The sequence below is a fragment of the Parasteatoda tepidariorum genome, chromosome 2, assembly GCF_043381705.1.
Source record: "Parasteatoda tepidariorum isolate YZ-2023 chromosome 2, CAS_Ptep_4.0, whole genome shotgun sequence".
Classification (NCBI taxonomy): Eukaryota; Metazoa; Arthropoda; class Arachnida; order Araneae; family Theridiidae; genus Parasteatoda; species Parasteatoda tepidariorum.
In genome coordinates, this window is record NC_092205.1 from 71,673,614 (window position 1) to 71,693,191 (window position 19,578).

At 26.9% G+C, this 19,578-nt stretch overlaps 1 protein-coding gene across 5 annotated transcripts in view; it reads left to right on the plus strand.

Annotated features, from left to right (window-relative positions):
• LOC107454466 (ankyrin repeat and LEM domain-containing protein 2) overlaps positions 1-16,530 on the plus strand; it is a 24,426-nt gene extending 7,896 nt beyond the window's left edge. For all 5 annotated transcript variants that reach the window (XM_043044643.2, XM_043044645.2, XM_043044647.2 and 2 more), the window contains exons 5-14: positions 1,529-1,674; positions 4,915-5,100; positions 7,063-7,252; positions 8,046-8,215; positions 9,601-9,734; positions 9,852-9,975; positions 11,135-11,279; positions 12,014-12,131; positions 12,918-13,034; positions 14,918-16,530. In XM_043044643.2, the coding sequence (XP_042900577.1) occupies positions 1,529-1,674; positions 4,915-5,100; positions 7,063-7,252; positions 8,046-8,215; positions 9,601-9,734; positions 9,852-9,975; positions 11,135-11,279; positions 12,014-12,131; positions 12,918-13,034; positions 14,918-15,044 (1,457 nt within the window). In that variant the 3' untranslated portion in view covers positions 15,045-16,530. The remainder of the gene's footprint in view (positions 1-1,528; positions 1,675-4,914; positions 5,101-7,062; positions 7,253-8,045; positions 8,216-9,600; positions 9,735-9,851; positions 9,976-11,134; positions 11,280-12,013; positions 12,132-12,917; positions 13,035-14,917) is intronic.
• The last annotated feature ends 3,048 nt before the right edge of the window (positions 16,531-19,578 follow it).

The following is a 19,578-nucleotide window of genomic DNA, read 5'->3' on the forward strand; positions in this document are numbered from 1 at the left end:
TCTTTTCTTTTTCCCTTCAGTCGAAGTTGTTAATTGCCTACTTTTCCATATGTTACGAACTGTAGATTTGGATAGTTTATATTCCCTGCAAATATCAGCTTGATTACATCCATTTTCAATTTTTCTGACTATGCCCATTTTATCATCAATGGAGAACATTTCACGTTTACTGCTCGCCATAGTTAAATTTGAGACACTTGTTTGCAGGCTTTTTTTAACTGCACTGAGAGCAAAAAGGAGTTGAAATGAGGGCTTTATAAACACATATTAGTGTCCAACTCTTTGACCAATAATGAATAATTACTCATTCCCTCTGACAGAAAATGCATATTGATCCCACTGACACCTTACAGGTGCATCATCTGCCTGGGTTGGAAACATCTACTTGATTTCTTTAGGGATGGGAAAGTAAGATAAGAGAAGCAAACAAGAAAAAAAATGCTTATCGCTGCCTTCTCCACTATAGATGGTTTTAAAAATCGGTATATGTATTTATTTTGAAGTAGAAATTTCAAAACTAATGCAAAAAATGAAGAAAAAAATCAGTCAAAGACAGAAAAAAGTTCATTATATCCAACTTCATCACTTTTTTGGTTCACTATATCGACAAAAAATAACATTATATGGGTATAGCAAGGCACGGGACCAAACATTTCGTTCACTATATCCGGGAGTTCACTATAGTGGGGTTTGACTGTATTTAAAATTGCAAAGAAATATTAGGAATTAATTTTTGACTCTGTTGCTAAATAATCTCTTATGGTGAAAATATTTCACAAGTTTTTAAAGTAGCCAAAAATAATATAAGGATTTAAAAAAAGAACTTTGGATTAAGTTTTAATGGTATCTTTAATTTTTATTCTAATAGAATTTTGAACAAAGTATGTGTTTAAAAAAAATCATATTTGGATAATTTAATTGAATAATTTTTCATTTTGATTTATTAATCTGTTTATTATCAAGAAAAACAAATATTTGTGACACAATCTGGACAAAAAAAGAGCAGGAGCAAACACCTTAGTTTTATTAATTAAATAATGTTTATTTAATATTCTTTTTTTGTTTTTTCTGCTATTAAAATTAAAAACTGATCAATTCTCATATAGTACTTTCTATATTGAGGCCTTTTTCTATTTTTAAAAAAACCTGTAGTTGCATAATTAAGTGTTACTCTTCTGCATTTAAAAATTTAAAAATATATAATACTCACATAAATTGGCTGTTATCGATGCTTTTTAGACATTCTTTCATCTAAAGCATGTAACAGTCATTTACAGAATCTCATCTCTAAGATTGTAATAAATGAAGATACATTGAATTCTTGTTATTAAACATGAAAGTATTCTAATATTTTCCTTTGTCTTTACTATAATATAATGTTTTTCTTAGAACAAATCAATGAAAATGTAAATCAATAACATTATTAGTTCTATTACAGATTTCTACCTCTTGTGTTTTAAAAATCATGTTATCCATTAAGCTCTTTAATTATTATCTTTATTTTAATCCTGAATTTGTATGTTCACAGATGGTCTTCCTTCAGTCAAGTGCCAAGATTTAGTGATACTCAGAAAAGCAATTGAGCAAGGAAGTGCTCAAAGCTTTTCACAACTAGTTTGGGAAAATGCTAGATACTTGGTGAATTATCATGGAGATACACCTTCAATTTTGCATGTAAATGTCATACTCTGCTTTATTTTGTATTAAACAAGTATATTACCACTTCTTTTAAACGCAGTATGTTTTATCAAATTAATATCATAGAAATAAATGCTTTAGTGCTTTTATTATTTACCTTGAATTTTTATTGTAATTTTGAAACTTGCAAGACTGTTACTTACCAGGAAAAGAGATAAAACTGGTGGTAAAATGATTTCATCTCCCACTTCTTTCTATTAATTATAACATACTTAATTATTCGGGAGACGCTTGAAATTACAACAGTTACTAGATCTTGATAGTAACAAACATTTTATTACAAGAATTTATGCAGTTTCCTTACAAGTTTTTTCTCTTTTACTCCTATAATTGTATTATTTTTTGTTTTAGCCCTGAATTTGTTTACAATTGTAATATTTTTAAGTTTAGTGATGGTAATATAGTTTTTAACATTTTTGTTCTGACTCTTAGTAAAAGTTTTTTTGCCCCTTATTTTGTGTTTTATAACTCTGTGCTGTAACATGAAAAATATATACTTTTTTTTTAATACTTGGTACGTAAAATTATATTTTGAATGATAGTTTTCATCCTCTTTATTTTTTGATATTTTTTTACAAATTCCAGCTTCTAGCTCCACTTTTCCTTCCTCAAACATTTAGCCACAATTTTGGTTAAAAGCTAGTGGGAGAAAAGTAAAAAAGTTCTTGTACAGTGAATCTTAAAATTTTTCTTGCATGAGCTACAGGATTTCTCTATCCTTTACATTAGCAGTGCACAATCTGCAACCCACAACAGAACCTGAATCTTCTGATGCACAAATTTTGAAATTGAGTTATAATTATTTTTTTGATGGGCTTCATTTGTGTCCCTTTCATCATTAACCCAAGTAACTTTTCATTCATGATTTTGGTAGTTATTGTTGGATTTTTACATATTTTTAACATGATACCGTTTTGACTCACGAGCTTCTAATCCTGCATTTTAATAATCACTTTTGATGTGGTTTATTTCTGCCAACTTCCTGGTAAATTAAAGCTATTTTTTGTCAGTTATTAGTGTGCAATTTCACATGGTTTAGAAAATCATGATATGTTTAATATGTATTATTATGACTCTTGAATTGCTTATTAAAATGAGTGCTCTATTACTGCCGATTTCATCACAAGTCTAAGGATTTTTTATAATTTTTTTGGCAGTATATTGCTGCGCTTTTATACATTATTTAGGAAATTTCAGCATTTTTAGTGTGATATTACTACAACTTGCGAGTTTCAAATCTAACATTTTAATAATCACCTTGAACACTTACTTTATTTGTGCCAACGTTTTTAGTGTGATATTACTATAACTTGCGAGTTTCAGATCTATCAATTTAATAATCACTTTGAACACTTACTTTATTTGTGCCGATTTCATTGCCAATCCATTTTTTTTTAGGACTGTTTTATTGGCAGTTGTTCTACTAATTTCCACACGGTTTTTCAAAAATCTCAATATATTACAACAGGTGAAATTCAAACATGGATGAAAAAAATATTTACTGTTTCTATTTAACGTTTTGTAGCTTAAAAAAGAGCATATGAATATTCATAAAATCTCTTATAACTCACTCAATTTAAATGTCTTAAAGTTAAAAATATGTTTCCAACTAATTCTTAAATCTTTTTTTTTTTTTTTTTTTTTAANTTTTTTTTGAACTATGATGCATTTGTTTTATTTTAATTCTTTTTAGATTAATTTTAACGCATTTCTTCAATTAAAATATTTAATTTGCATTTACATTACTCAGTAAAATATATATTTTGTATTAGGTAATGTAATGAAAGAAATTTTTTATTTTTTCCATCTTTATATTTTCTTCTTATTATTATTTTATTTATTTTTTTTTGCTGATAAGATGGAAATATTATTTTTATTATTATTTTTAAAAGTGTCAGTTTGATTTTCTTCAGGTCGGAAAAAATTTTAATATTTAAAAGCATTTAATTTTTTTTGTAAATGAATTACTAAGTTTACTGATTAAAAAAAATAATTAAGTGTCTCAACATTAATATTTATACAAACTGCCTTCAACATGTACTTAAGTATGTGACCATTCATTGGTCAACCTGATATGCAAGTGACCCTTTACTCAGAAAGTCTGTGTACTTTACAGAGTTACCTACTTTGAAGAGCATACTTAATAATATCTGAGGCTTTAAGACCTCATAATTAACTAATTGATATCCAAAACTCTGCCAACATTGGTCATTATAATTTAATTAGCAACAAGAAATTGTTCTGCATCCTTCAAAAATGACAAAACCAATAATGTGTCTTTGTTGAATGCTTTAAAAAATCATATTTTCTTTTCCATTTTATCAGGTTATTGTGGGGAAAGAAAAAAAACTGATTTTTTTTCGTAATGTTAACTATGAATCTATTTTTCACTTATTACAAATTATTATTAATATTACAAGTAATTATAATTACAAATTCCGTCCGATCGGATAGCGTGCCTGACTGCGAAGCCAATGGCTGAGGGTTCGAATCCCGCTCTGTCTCTCTATGTGTTGTCCTCTGTTGTGTGAATGTGGCCCAGCCTTTGAACGGGTATTTGTGGCGTGGTTAATGTTGCTCGCCTCCGTGACTTAGGTTCACACTGGGTAACGTTAAATGAGCAACACTTCCGGCATCTTCCAAGGTGAAGAACAAAAGTTCAGTACTTGCCATTCGCGAAAAAAATAAATACATAAATAATTACAAATTATAAACAAATAATTATTTAATTTTAAAATAATAATTTGTTTAAAAATAATCATGGATAAGCATGTTAGTTGTTTCAAAAATAATATTTTGTTATTATGAATAATCTAAAACAGTTGGCAAGAGGGGAATAAAATCAAATTTAGTTTCGATATATGATTTAGTGTTTTTCCTTTTTTTTATTTAAAGTTGTTATATTATTTTCATCATTTATCTGAAAGCTCACCTTTAAAAAAAAATTTTAAAGCTTACAAATATTTTTTAGTTATTTATGTATTATTATTATTATTTTGATTCATTGCTTTTTAATCATATTATCAATATAAATATCTTAATTAAAAATATAAAAATTTATTCTTGTAATTTTCAAATTAAAATATTTAATTTAAAATCTGTCTAATGCTTATTTTTTTTTAAATTTTTTTTTATTAGTAAACAGTATTTTATTGTATTTTCTACTAAATTTGTTTGTAATATTTTTATTTTTAACTGTTCCTTATTTCTTTACAGGAAGGCTTTCGCTACAATGCACTTCACATTGCAGCAAGGTGTAAAAAGCCAATGATGTGTCAACTCATCTTAGATACTCTGAGTGATCCTAAGTTTTTTGACAAATTATACAAATGTGACCCTCAAATTCGCACGGAAAAAATCCACCATTTGTTAGACCAATATTTGAATAATCCAGATAAAAGGGTAACTAAGCTTTAAAAAATTTTATTATTCAATTTTTTAATGGTTTCTTTTTATTTCAATTAATGTGCAAGTTTAGTAACTATTTATAGTTTGCAGGCAGTTGTTTGGTTATTAAATGCAAAATAATCATTCTAAAAAATAGATTGTTATTCTTTTAATAATTATATATTTTGAAGTTTGTTTCGATCTTCAAAGACGCAAAAAAAAATATTGTGTCTGAAATATCAAATGAATGCTTAATTTTGCATTTTAATTTAAGTGCCAAATGTATCATAACAAATTATCTGTATTACTACAGAATATTAATGAAAAATATCTCTTTGACTTCGAAAAAACGTTTCTACAAGTTGGTATCTCAATGAATAGTTCGGTATAAAATACGAAATTATATTTTATTTAAAAATGAGTGAATTTTAGAAATTAAAGCTAATTTATGAACAGATTTAAGAGGTGTGAGAGATACCACTTTCTTTATTATGTTGTTTGGACAATAACTTGCTGTGATATTATAAAATAGTGTTATAGCAAATTTGACTTTAATAATTTTTGACACAGAACAAATTAATTAAATATTATTTTCTTAATGTTATTAGAAATATTGCAAGATATGATTTTCAAAGCTTTATCTCCTTTTCCACTTGAAGTGTCAGAAACATTTTCTTTGCGATTAAGTCATTCGTACTCTGACAAACAAACAAAAAGAAATTCTGCTGCATTTTTTACCATTATAGTAAAAGGGGTCTGAAAATTGTTATGTCCTGAATGACGCCGACAAATCTACCAACTTTGCTAGGGGACTTAGCAGCTGTCTTGGGATGGTATTTTGACCACTTGACTCAGGCGGTGCAGCCGGAAGAGTTGGCAGGATAATCGAGGCTGAATTTAGCACACTTGGCTGGAGTTGTCTTGTCTTTACTGCAGATATAGGTGTAATGAAGATTCACACACTTCAAGCATCATGGTGGAGAGGTGCAGGTCATTTGAAAATGTTCAAACTTTTGGCGTCTAAAACATTGTGGTAAAAATTTACCACCGTCTTTTGACCTTTATGGGGTGGTCAGCAAATTCCGTTAAGTCAAAAATTTGTTGTTGCCGCTCGTTGAAGTTCAGGAGGACAATGAATAGCGGAAGCGTCCTGTAAACAGGTGCTTGGCCATTTGCAGAAATCCTTTTTCTCATCTGGATAACTCATAAGGGGTGCTGGTTCTCCCTTGTCAGGGCATTCTCAAGATCTTCATTGGCTTAGTCCACAGGCAATCCTCGGAAGACTGACTTAATGACGAAGCCCTTAGGAGTAAAGATGACTGCGGGCTTTGGAGAGTTTGGCTCGTGAAGCTCGACGACAACCTTTGGCTACTCAGGGTTGTCCCCCCGAAAGACTTTTTCTGGCTTACTGAAGGAGCTGGTCACCTGCTTCTTTTTCCTTTTCCTGGATTTCTTTGACTTTTTCTCAGCTGGAGTTGAAACAGCTTCCTTGGGTTCTCCGGTCATCTCAACTGTAGATACAGGAGTTGACTCTTCCAGTTTGACTTTTTGGAACCTTTCTGTAACGATCCTGTGCTTGCTTGCAAGGATGTAAAATTTCTTTTGACTTCATTTTCGTTTTCTGGACAGATGAATGGCTTGGCGGATGCTGTCTCTTCCTCTGTGGAGAAGTGACGTATCAAGGAGCAGAGCAAGGTACGTCCAACTCAAGCAAGATGCAAATGAAGAATGACTGAAAAATAACCTCCGAAAGTTACCCTGAACTCATCTCCAACCTAGGTTGGATGTTTTTTTTTTTGTACCTCTGATATCTTATACCTTTTACAGCCCCTTAAAGTTGTTATAATAAACTTTACTCTAAAAATAGATTTAAAATCATGCACTGATAATTTATCTATCTTAATAACAATTTGTAACCTTTGTATTTGTATTTTTTTTCTGAAGTAAGTGTTTCATGTTAATTTTATTTTCTTCTAGCTGGGTGAAACCCCATTACATTTTGCTTCTAAGTTTGGTTGTTTAGACACTGTTAAAATTCTATTATCTCACCCACATTGCATAAAAGATAAGAAAAACAAATATGGTGAAACTCCTGCTCAAACTATTTGTACTAGATGCTCATCTCCTAATGATGTTTTGAGAAAAAATATTGAAGAGGCTTTTAAGGGTTAGTATTTCTGCTTTTTTAAAATATTTTTAATAAACTCTTGAGACTATCTATTGTACTTTCTTCAAATGATTAATGTACTATTTAAATATTTAGCAACTGTGTGAAGAAAAAATTTAAACATCTCTGCCAACTCTACTGGATTTACCAGTAGACTACTGGATTTTGCCAGTTTCTACCGGTTTAATAAAAATTCTCTTGTACATTTTTACAAATTCCCTAAAATTAAGTAAGTTTCCATGAAAAATCACTATTGAAATAGAATTTTCGTGCAGATTATTGCTTGTTTGAATATTTAAATAAGTGTCACTAATACATAAGGAAGCGAGCCTCATTTATAAAATTCAGTTAACTATTAAATGCCTATTACTATTCAAAATTATAAAAAAAAACATAATCTATAACATTTCAATATCATTTAATGTGAAATTATATCTGGGAAATATTGCAGTTTTTCGATTTTGATGACTATAAAAATCCCTAATATTCCCTAAATGTAAAATATTTAGTATATTTCGCAACAATTATCAGGAAATTTATATTATTTCGTAAAATCTACCGGATTTTTTCCTATCCATGTCGGCAGCTATGTGTAAAAAACAGTGTTTGATGATGATGTTTTTTTAAAAGAAATTATCATTAATTAAAATAGATTTTCCTTTTCTGTTTGCAATTTTTAAGCAGTGCTTTATATGATTCAGTTGTAAAATATTTTTAATTGAATCATAATCCAGTAATATAAAATACATCATTTAAACATTTTTTAAAAATACATTTGCTTTATTGCTTATAGGACTGATGTATGTTCCTGTTTTAAGAGCAGAAAATAATGTACTTCCACCTTGTATTGAAAAACCTTGTACAAAAGTTGAAATAGAGCAAAAGTATTGTTCTTCAAATATGAATGTCAACAGTCCTAACTTGCTGGTGAAAGCATTTGCTGGTCCAATGTCTCCTGAAGCGGTAAATGATTCATTTCTGGTGTATTTAAATTTTACTGTAAAATTCTAAATTTCTCATACTTTTTAATTTTTTTTAATTTGGCATTTATGTTTATAATTAATTATTTCTTCTGATTATAACAAATAGTTTTTATCACTAGTGTTAATATATGGCTTATGTACAACTCTATGATAATCTATATAACTTTGTAACAATTTATTTTGGACACAAAATATTCTGTATTGAAAAAAACTTATCTTTGTATAAAAATTTCAGAGGGAAACTAATTTGTTTTTCTCTTACTTGGAGAAAAAATTTCTTAGGTAGTTAAAAAAAATCTGTATATAAATAATGGGTCATCTTCAAGGGTAACAAAATAACAATTACAATGATAACATTGATGTAATTAAACTTGTAGGTTTTTCAGAAATTCAGAGCATGTATCAATGATTGCATTGAAAATTCTCTGTAAAAATATTTCTTTTTTATTTTTCAGATGATTTAATTTTTTATTTCAAAATTTGAAAAGAAAGCACATTTTTTTTTCTTTCAGAATTCATATTAAATCCAAAATCATTCCTTGAATTGAAAATCATAAAGTGTATAAATGTTTAGTATAGTACAGAAAAACTCTGAAATATATACATAATATTAAATAATTTGAATTAATTATGATAGTGGAACGACAAAATGTACCAATACTTTAATGATTAACTGTTTGATTATGGGAAACTTATTGAATAAAAAACAACAGTAACCTGCTGTTGCTGCCTCAACTCAGAGAATTAATAATTATTCTTTTAATGCTACCAACTTTGTATTTGAACATACTTAAAGGGTCTAAAATTAAGCTTTTAAAACCTGAAAACAAAAAAAAAATAATAATAAGCAAAATAAATAGCATTTTAAGCTTTATCAATGTAACATGTAACTTTTTAAGCATATTTTCCTCAAAATATTTCTGAGCATGATATTTCAGAAGTGTCATTATCATTCTGTGACATAAGGCCAATGTAAAGGCTATTAGAACTTAAGTTTCATAAAAATAATGATTAGCTGCCTATTAGTTTTATTTCTTTTTTTTTTTCGTTTATGATTTTTAAAAAAAAACTACCAAAAAATTTATTTTAATATATTTGCCTAACCACTCATTTAATAACTATCAGAACCTTAAAAGAATATATGTTAGTTTTATTTTACTCATATTTTTTGTAAGGTTGTGTTTAAAAACACAATATAACAATCAAAATAAAATAAATTATATATTTTTTAACTGAAAATATATCCTTCATTACAATAATAAAAAATTCACAAAAGATGTTACTAAATAAAATAATTTTATTTCTGCTAATTTATTTAATTCAAATTGTTTTTCATTATATTGAAAAATTAAAACTTTTCTACAGGCTAGGACATTTTATAAAATCTGGAAGAATCCTTCCTCAACACCACAACGTCAATCATATACTGTGGATGAACAAAAATGCATTCATAAAATTCGTTTAACTGACACTGAAAAAGGCTTAGAAAGAGCTGGAAGGTAAGGTCTAAAATTCAGTTGTTGTTTTTTTTTAAAGTCAATACAAATTAGTTTCAAATCTTTAAATACATAACTTTTATACTTTTCTCTTATATTTATTGAATATTTCAATTTTAGGAATATTGCACAAGATTTAAATGCAGAGTGGATTGAGTATTGGCCTGTATTAGATTGTTTTATAAATTTAGCTTCTACTGAGGGCTTGAAACTCCTTGAATCACATTTGAATAAGCATTATATGGTAATTTGTTTAGGTTACATAGTTTTAATATATTTTTTCAAAATTATATTTTGAAGATTATTGTTGGTAGATATTGTTGAAATCTTGTATTTTGATCCTTTGAATTTATTTGTTGTGTGTACTTTTTTTTTTTTTAATTCTGAAAAAGGAATTTTTTTTACCTGCTTCAAAAAAGTCAATTTTTTAGGTTTCAGATTAAAAAAATATTGATATTGCAGGGTAACTTTTGTTATATATACATTAAAAAAATTAGGTTGTTAATAACCTACTGAGTAATACTCAAGTTCAACATAGCATATCTAGCCACATATTTCATTTATTAAAACTAAGTTTTAAGGATCTAAAAGTACCAAAGAGTAATCCTTACAAATATTAAACAAACAAAGTGAAAATATTCCTCTTAGTTTTTTTTCTTTCTTCTAAATATTGTTCATGGATGTTGTGTTATAACACATTGAATGCTTGGAAGAGTGAAAATATGGCAGTTAATGTAAAAAAATACTCCTTTAACTATTAAATTAATTAGTTAAACAGAAATTATTTGATTTTGTGAACTAAGAGGGGAAATCTGCTTAAATATGTTTCAAAATAAAACTCTTCTGAGTCCTGCATTATAATATGCAAAGTCCCATTAGGGCAATAAATGTGCTCAGTGTGAATTAAACTCGTGCTTTCATCAGTGTACCAGCTTTAGCGAAAACACAACCAACTATTCAGAAGTTAAACTAAAATTTAATGTGTGTGCACTGTATAAATGATTAACAATATTGATGATTGTGCAAAAAATTGAGGTGTTAAATATCTTTCTTTTAACTATCTTTTTTCTATTTTATTTTTAAAAGCATTATAAAGGAAAAAAATTACCTTAGAAATAAAAATTTTTTGATAACAATAACTGTTAAATATGGTGTTTTTTGAATTTCTATCTCGCTACTTTTCTGATATTAACTTTTTGCATTTTTTTATTGAATTTTTGTTTAAGATAAAATTTAGTCTTTAATGATAAAATGTATGCTTTGCAATACTTTTAGCACATCATTTCTTTTTTTTCTGTTTTGTTTTAGTTTGCAGTTTTTTTAATAATTAAAAAAAAAAAATTTTTTTAATGTATGGTTTTTTTCATTTGGTTTAAACTTATGTGTTTGTTCATTTGCAACAGCATTTTCTCTTAGCAATGGGTGATGCAAGTTTTAAAGAGAATTGTGATCCATTGTCTGAAAATAACAGCAACCCTTCAGCTTCCATTCCTAATTCTGCATCATTTGTAAATCCTCTTGGTCACTACTTGAATAATTTTCTGAAAGGTAAGAATTAGAATAAGTTTACTAATAAAAAATTTGAGATAATAATTTTTTTTTTGTTAATATCGATTTTGAAATATAATAATAAATTTTGTTAATGCATTGAAATTGATCTCAATTTTATTAAATGCAGGTATGTTGATAATTTACAGCTAAAATTAGCTCCTAATTCAAATATCTATTTTGAAGTTAGCATTGTTTATTATAAATTAATTAGCCCTCAAAACTCAACAAAATTTTGAGTTCTTGGAATAAGAAAAACTAGTTAAATAATGAATGATTAAGTAGAAAGGTTATTTATTCTGCAAAAAAGAATCATATGATTGATAAATTAAGCCTATGTTTTTCTGTTTCGCTATGTATTTAACTAGAAAAAGTTTCCAGACTTTAAATAAAATTAATGCAGTTTTTATGTTTTTATAAGATTTGACAACCAAAGCTTGGGCTGTGGCCATAATTAAAAACTTGTTTATGTATTTATAAAAATATATATATTATTTTTTTCTTGAGAAAAGTAATAATAATAATTAAGACTTTTGTGTTATGACAAAAAAATATATGTAAATACGAACTTATTTGCCCTTTCAATGCTATACATTCAACACTCTTCTAAGCACTAATTATTTTTAATCAGAAGATGGGGACAGAAAGTCTGCCTTTGTTATCACAAATAGAATTCGTATAACAATGGAGACATTTTATTTTAATAGTTAAAATCATAATTCTTTTGTATGTAGGACAAAATGTAGTATCTAATGAAGAGGAAGATGATGATGTCTTTTACACTCCTCCGAGTTCACCTGAATGCCCTCGCAAAGAAAATAAGCAAACAGAAGTACATTTATATGTGAATGGGTAATTATACTATAATTTTGAATTTATTTCATGTTCATTTCACTTTTTGTTTTGATGCAATAATTTAGGCCAATCATGTTTAGAAAAAGCAGTTGTGAAGTAAAAAACAATTTTTATGGGTTTAAGTTATCAAAACTATAATTATTATTTATTACAAATAAACAATATTGATTAATTCTCCAATTTTATGCCAGATATTTCTTATCTGTCACTTATTATTCAATTTGGGAATAATATGCATATTAGTCTGTTGTGGTAATCTGTAAGATTTAAGTGTTTTAATTTGTAATGATTTCTTTATTTTTATTGTGTGTGTAATTTATTTATGATTTAAATTATTTTTTAAATGCTCATTTTTAACTCAGACTGTTCTACTAATATGATATTAAATTTTTAATTAGATATTAGTTATAGAAGCTATATTGCATTTCGATTTTTTTGTGTGTCATTTTTTATAAAAAAAACTAAACGCAATTTTTTTTAATTATTTGTAAATTGACTTTTGTTACATTTAAGATTTTAAAAGATTAAGTTTTGAATGTTTTTGTAACTTATGAATCTTTAAAAGTTATGAAATGGTTTCTGAATTAGTAAACTCAGATTTATTATTATAAGTTTCACACTGTCTTGTTTTACATTGTAATAAAACATGTTTTTATAACATCTTTTTTATAACTAGTTATCTTTTTTGTTGTATTTTAAACAAAGATAAAAACTAAATTAGCTTATAGTAAAGAATGCGATTTATATATATACTATTTCTTAAATGTTCTTTTATATCTCTAGGTCGGAATTGTCACGCTTAGACATTGATATGCTTTTAGCCATACGGGACATCAATATTGACAGCAAATTATATCCACTTATATCAAAATGGAAAAACTCAATTCTGTCTAAACTGAGGTATGTTCTCTAATCGATTTTATTTCATATGACATCGTTAATATTAATAAAATGTTTAGAAACAATATTTTAATATGTTAGTATGAAGAGTAACAAGTTAATACATAATATGTATAATTTATTTTATAATAATTTTATAATTAATATATATAATTTTTCTTCAAATTTTTTTTTGTCAATATTACCCCCTTTATTACCAATGACTACCTTACACAGACTTGGTTTTAAAGAAGCTAATTTTTCTGAAGTTTTTTAGCTTAAATTTCTCCAAGTATCTTCGAAACATTTCCAAAGCCTTGTTACATTGTTTAGAGTTGTTAATCATACTCTTCTGTCCAATTCGTCCTGTAGTTTTCTACCCCCCGATTCTGTAGGATTCAGATCAGGTGATTGAGGAGACCACATTATGATTTTAAGAACTTTTTTCTGTTCTTTCATTTTTAAATAATTTGCACCAAGATTTGAAGTATGCTTTGGGTCATTATCTTGCTGTAAAAAGAAGCCTTTGCCAATATTACAATTACCTGATAGCACTACATGACGTACTATACTACAATAAACTTTTTTTATCGATTGTAAACTTGACTTGAACTTATTTATCAACTTTTCTGCCTCCAAATCCACCCCAAATCAACTGATTACCTCCACCATGTTTCACTAAATAACTTAAACAATTATCAGCTGCTTGTTTACTAGCCGTCTCTCAAACATTTTGATTCATCAGTCCAAAAGGGTTCCTTCTAATTGATCTAATGTCCATAATGTATGTATTTTTGCCCACTGAAGACGTTTCTTTTTATTTATACGCTGCAGTGGATGTTTTTGGTAATCTATGTGACCATTTAAAGCAACCTAGTTGCCTCTTGACAAAGTCTTCTAATATTGGTTTTGTCCTTATTTTATTTAACTTACCTCTAATCATCGTGGTTGGAAGACATCTACTACATTTGCATCTACTACATTACATCTGCTACATTATCTTCCACAATTGTTGTGTATTTTGACCTTCCAGGGTAAATCCTTTGTGTGTGTGTACCAATGCTTTTGTAGAGTTTGTTCCCAATGTTCTTAGTCGAGCCAATATATATATGTTGCACTTAATTTCTAAAATTTATTTATTTATTATTTTTTTTTTTGCTTGCTTTTTTATCGTGAGTGTAACCTTTTTGATGAATATTTAGAGTACCTTTATTTTTATTTTTTTTTTTGTATTTTGGTTCATTCAAGAACAAATTTGATTGTAAATTAATAGTATATATATAAAGTTGTGATTCTGATTTAGTAATTAAATATTTAAAAGCTATATTTATTAGTAAATATTGTATTTTGACTAAATATTAGTATTATGAACAAAGAAATTCATCCAGTTTATGTGCGAAAATTACTAAACACTAAAAACGCTATTCATTTAATACCTGACTGATATGAAAATTGTATTTGATATAAAGTAATTTTCAAAGAGTTGACTTTGTTTCCTTTTTGATAAACAAACTCGTCAAGTTTGAAAATAAAATTATACATTAACTACATTTTGAATCAACAATATTGAGTCTGACCAAAAACTTTTGCAAGACCAAAAACTCATGCATATATATATATATATATATATATTCTTTTACTTTGATCACTGACATTTTTTAATTTTCGATCAGTGAAATTGTAAAGATTAAATTATCTCTTATTTCAACTTGTGTGAATCTTAAAATTGGTGAATTCTATCACTTAAAAATTGTTAATTTGAAATTTTATAAAGTTATTGTCTAAGAAATGGAAATTTCGTGAATTGGTGTCAATAAAAGTGTATGTGAGTTTTTTCTTTAATAAAATTTAAGTCTTTGTTTCTAACTTATGAAGTTTCTCATTTAAGTTTTTTCCTTATTTAGGTCCCTAGAAAATAGCAAAAACTCGAAATCGTTAACACCCTTGGCTTCTGTCAGAATACCGAGGCTTAAAAAGCGTGAAAGTCGAATTGGTATATCCCCAAGATGTCTCTCTTTTAGCTCTGAATGAAATTACTAATTTCTCAGACTGCTTGTGATATCCTTGTAAATAATGTGATGTATATTTTTGAATGAATATGAACAGAAAATAAGTCTTCTTAGCTATATCATTGCAGCTATAATTTCATTGAAATATACTTATTTGAAAACTATTATTAATTATTTTAAGGTAATTATTTTATACAAAATTATTATGTATAGCCTCTTTTTTTTCTTCAAAATAAAAATACAATCAATCAATTTGTTTTATACTGCGTTCAAATAAAAACTTTTAAACACCTATGGTTGTTAGTGATAATAAGTGTAAATAATTACTTCATGATTACTCCTTTGATTTTATGTGGATATCCTTAACAATATTTTAGAGCTGCGGCCAACTTATATGTATGAATGGCATTTTATACCCTCCGTGTTTACTTATAAAATGTTGTTAAGTGTACATTGCAGATTGTTATAAAATAACATATTTATGTATGTGTTACATATTATATAATGCATATTTATGTATATAACAATGTTTATATTAAATGTCCCATCCAAAATATATTTTAATACTACAAAATTGGATTTAATTCTTACAATTATTGTTAGGCTTAATTACAATAAGTTGTAAGTTACTAGTTAAATTAATGGTATAGAAAGTTTAGAAAAAAATACAGAACTAGAAAATAAAGAAGTCATTCTGCAATATAAGCTGTTGTTTTAATTGATTTTATTTTCTTGAAAATTCAGATTGATACTTTCTAGTACATTGGAAGTTATTTTAAATTTTATTGCAGTTTTAACATTGCCAAAAATTCAAAAAAAGTCTTATACACTATATTAAGCTTTAATAATTTACATTCTATAAACATGAAGTTTGCATTCAACTATTTTATATTCTCTATCATAGCTATTGAACATGACAGCCATTTACCATAAATAGACTTTTATATTACTCAATTTTCAGATTTAAAGTTCTTAATAGTTCACTTTTTTTTATATATAATATTTCAAAAATGTTACAATATTGAAATTGAAAGGCAATCTGATTTATAAGTTAAAAATTGTTTTCTCAAGTTGAGTAATGATATATTTTTAATCAATAGGATTTCAACTGCCTGTTACTGTCCGAAATAATAATTATTTAGAAGAAGCACATTAATTACCTATTTTTTCTATGCTTTTTATTGAATTTCGTTAGGCAGTAAATATGTAATAATTTTTTTGTAATACATATGTTAATGAGGGTTATTATTTCATTTAAATAAGTTATCAAAGTATAAAATTATTAATTGTAATTTGCTTTTTGAATACAGAAATAAAAAAGTAAGTAATAGTAAATATGCTCACTTCTATTTGGAGGTGTCTATATGAGGAAGGGGGAGATGCAAAGAAAAACTAGTCGCCAGACTCGTAAATAGGGTCACTTTTTAAAACTATTTTCTTTTCGATATTTTGCCAGTAATTTTTATATCTTCACTGCACTTAACTTTATGATTGTAAACAAAGAAAAAGATTTATAGTTAATGGTTTAGTTGGATAGGAATCTTTATAAACAAAAAGTATTTATTTAATGCTTCTGGTGACCGCTCAGACAGTTTTATGAAAGTTTTGGAAAGTCTTTTTTAAACTAACTTTTAAAAAAAAAGTATTTTGAAGTTTAAATTTTAAAAATTTAATTTACAATTATTAATGTACCCACTTTCCAAATAACTTATTTACATGCCACTCTTGTCCAAATTAATCTCTTGGAAAGAGTACTATGTCGTTTAAGAAGTTGTCTTTTCACAATGTTACTGATATGTTTATAAAAGATGTATAACAAACAAAATGCTACTATTGATGAACTTTACAGTTGTTTACAGTACCTACAGTTTTTCAACTTTAGTTTTTTTTTATCTTAAATATTTCTAATTTTTTAAATATCTAATTATATTTATTCTCTTAAATATTTATGAAGTTTTTTTTTTCACTTTATCCCAAATGAATAATACAACTTAAGTTTTGATTATTTTTCATTAACCCCTTAACAATCGGTTAATTTTCAAGAAAACTGTCTATTTTGCCAAATACACGTATTTGATTAGAACTAGTATCTAGTTCAAAATAAACTAACTATTTACAATTACCTTAAAAATATCCTGGTACTGCTATATGGTGTGTAAAATGAGAAATAAAATGTTTTCTGGGCAAAAAAAATGAATTAATTTTATTCTTATTTGCGCATTGCTACTCCAGCCCGTCAATATCACGGGAGCGAGAAATAGCGAGCGAAAACTCACCTCGTCATTTTCACGGGAGCGAGAAGGAAGGGGTTAAGGACTAAACTTATTTCCATATAAAAAATATATATTAATGAATTTTATTTTTAAAATAAAAGGTAGCTATTTTGCCGATTTTTTTTTTTGGCGCAATATTCAGTATTTGGTCAAATCACTATTTGTGACACCCCTAATTATCACATATTGTAGCATTGCTTTATCTTACAAAAATTCATAATTACCTATCTCAGATAATGCAAAAATTTCATTGATTTGTAAGCACACCTGCTTAAGCTAAGATTTTTATTACATTATTTTCTTTAATCTTGTAGATTTTTTCTATCAGTTATATTGAGAGGTATTCAGTGGAAATTTTAAGAGTGGTATAAAAAATAAATAAATCTGAAATACAGGCATCCACAAAAAATTTTAATTTTATACTTTCTAATTACTTTCAATTAAATTCTATAAATTTTAAACTAATATGCAACCTTTAAAAACAAACTCCAATACGTCCAAAGATTGTTCTTTCTTACAATAGTTTATGGTTGTAGCTTGCTTCAGTGGCAACATAGCAAAAGGGAACTAATTCTTATGGTACTTCCCAGAGGAAAATAAAATTGTGAATTAATTTTGAGTAGTTAATTGGTAAAAGTTTAAGCACAGTAGCTTTTTTTTCAAAACTTAGTCAAATTTTTACTTTCCTATGGCAGTTTTATTTACATAACTCGAACTTTATGTTTAATAAATTATTTTAATGCATTTAATCCTTCCTTATCTACCAAATAAAATAAAAAAAATCCTTCAACCCATCACATATATTCTTTTGATCCTATAGATTAAGCATCACATATATTCTTTTCGATTTTTCTACTTTAAAAAAAAAAACTATACTTTTATTTTAGAAAGTTCTTACACAACTAACTCAATATTCAGGAATTCTGCCAAAACATGAGAAATTGAAAAGATAATCGACTCCACTTATAAATTCCATGTACTTATAGTTGTTATATAATTGTTTTTGTTTCATGTCCAGAAACTAAATTTTGTTCAAAACTATAGCAAAAATAATAATGGAAATGTATGATTGTGTGTTGGTAATGTAAAAATGGTATGTATAGTAAATTGTTAAAGCTCTTACCTCAAACATCATCATTATAAAATTCAAATTTTATTTTCAGTTTCAGAATTCTTGACACATGATATACTAGTCTTTGTAGCTCTAATTACATTTTAAGATGTTATTCGTAACTTAAAGTTGAAAGAAAGAAAAAGTATTTTTGTAAATAATATATTCAGAAATATTTATTATTTTTTATGTTGTTGTATAATCATGTTATATAAATAAAAATATGTTCAACCACTTTTGTTTGCTTACTGCCAATGCTACACTTAATTTCATTACAATCTTTTTTCTTCTTATGCTTTTCAATACAGGAATAATGATCAGCAAAGAACATCTTTACAATAACACGCAATATATTGATGTATCATAGTTAAATGAAAAATTTGTAGTAGTTAAGCGCATATATTTGAAAGGTTAAATTAAGCTGAAATTAAGTTGACAAACTAAAAGTTCTCAAAATCATATAGCAGAGGTTCTTTAACTGTGCTTCACAATACATTTCTCTATGATTGGCGAAAAAAGGACATTTCTATTTGAAAGTTTATAATTCAAAGTATTTTTTAATGAAAAAATATTGAATTAAAATATTTACACTTTTAGTGTGTAAAAAAATTTTTCTTCAATTCATTATCACCATTCAGGAGAAACATTAATTGTATTGAAAGGAAGTCAGCATTTAATGTGCGAGTTCTGTTTTTTATTTAACTACATATGGTGAAACAAATTCACGTCGTAAGATTAACACTATCTGAAAGTTAGTCATATGTAATCGCAGGGGTAGAAATTTAAAAAAAAAATTACTGGTCCATAGGACCAGTAACTAAAACATTTTACTAGTCCGCACAAAACTTTACTGGTCCGTCTACACGTTCCTATTAGCTGCAAATAAAAAATTCAAATTTTTGATTGAAAAAATCATGATTTTTTTTTAAAAAATCATAAATTTTTGATTTAAATCGCATTTTTTTTTTATTCATATTAATTTTGTATAAAAAATTTTTAAAAAATTTTTTTGAATAAGCTCTCAAATAGCTTTAAGTAAGATTGTTTAAGTTTCGTAAGATCGAGAATAGATCGGCTGCGAGAATAGATTAACGGAGATCGGCTGCGGCGGATGATGGTCCGGCGGACCACTGTTTTTTATTTTATGCTGGTCCGACTCCGATTTTAGTGGT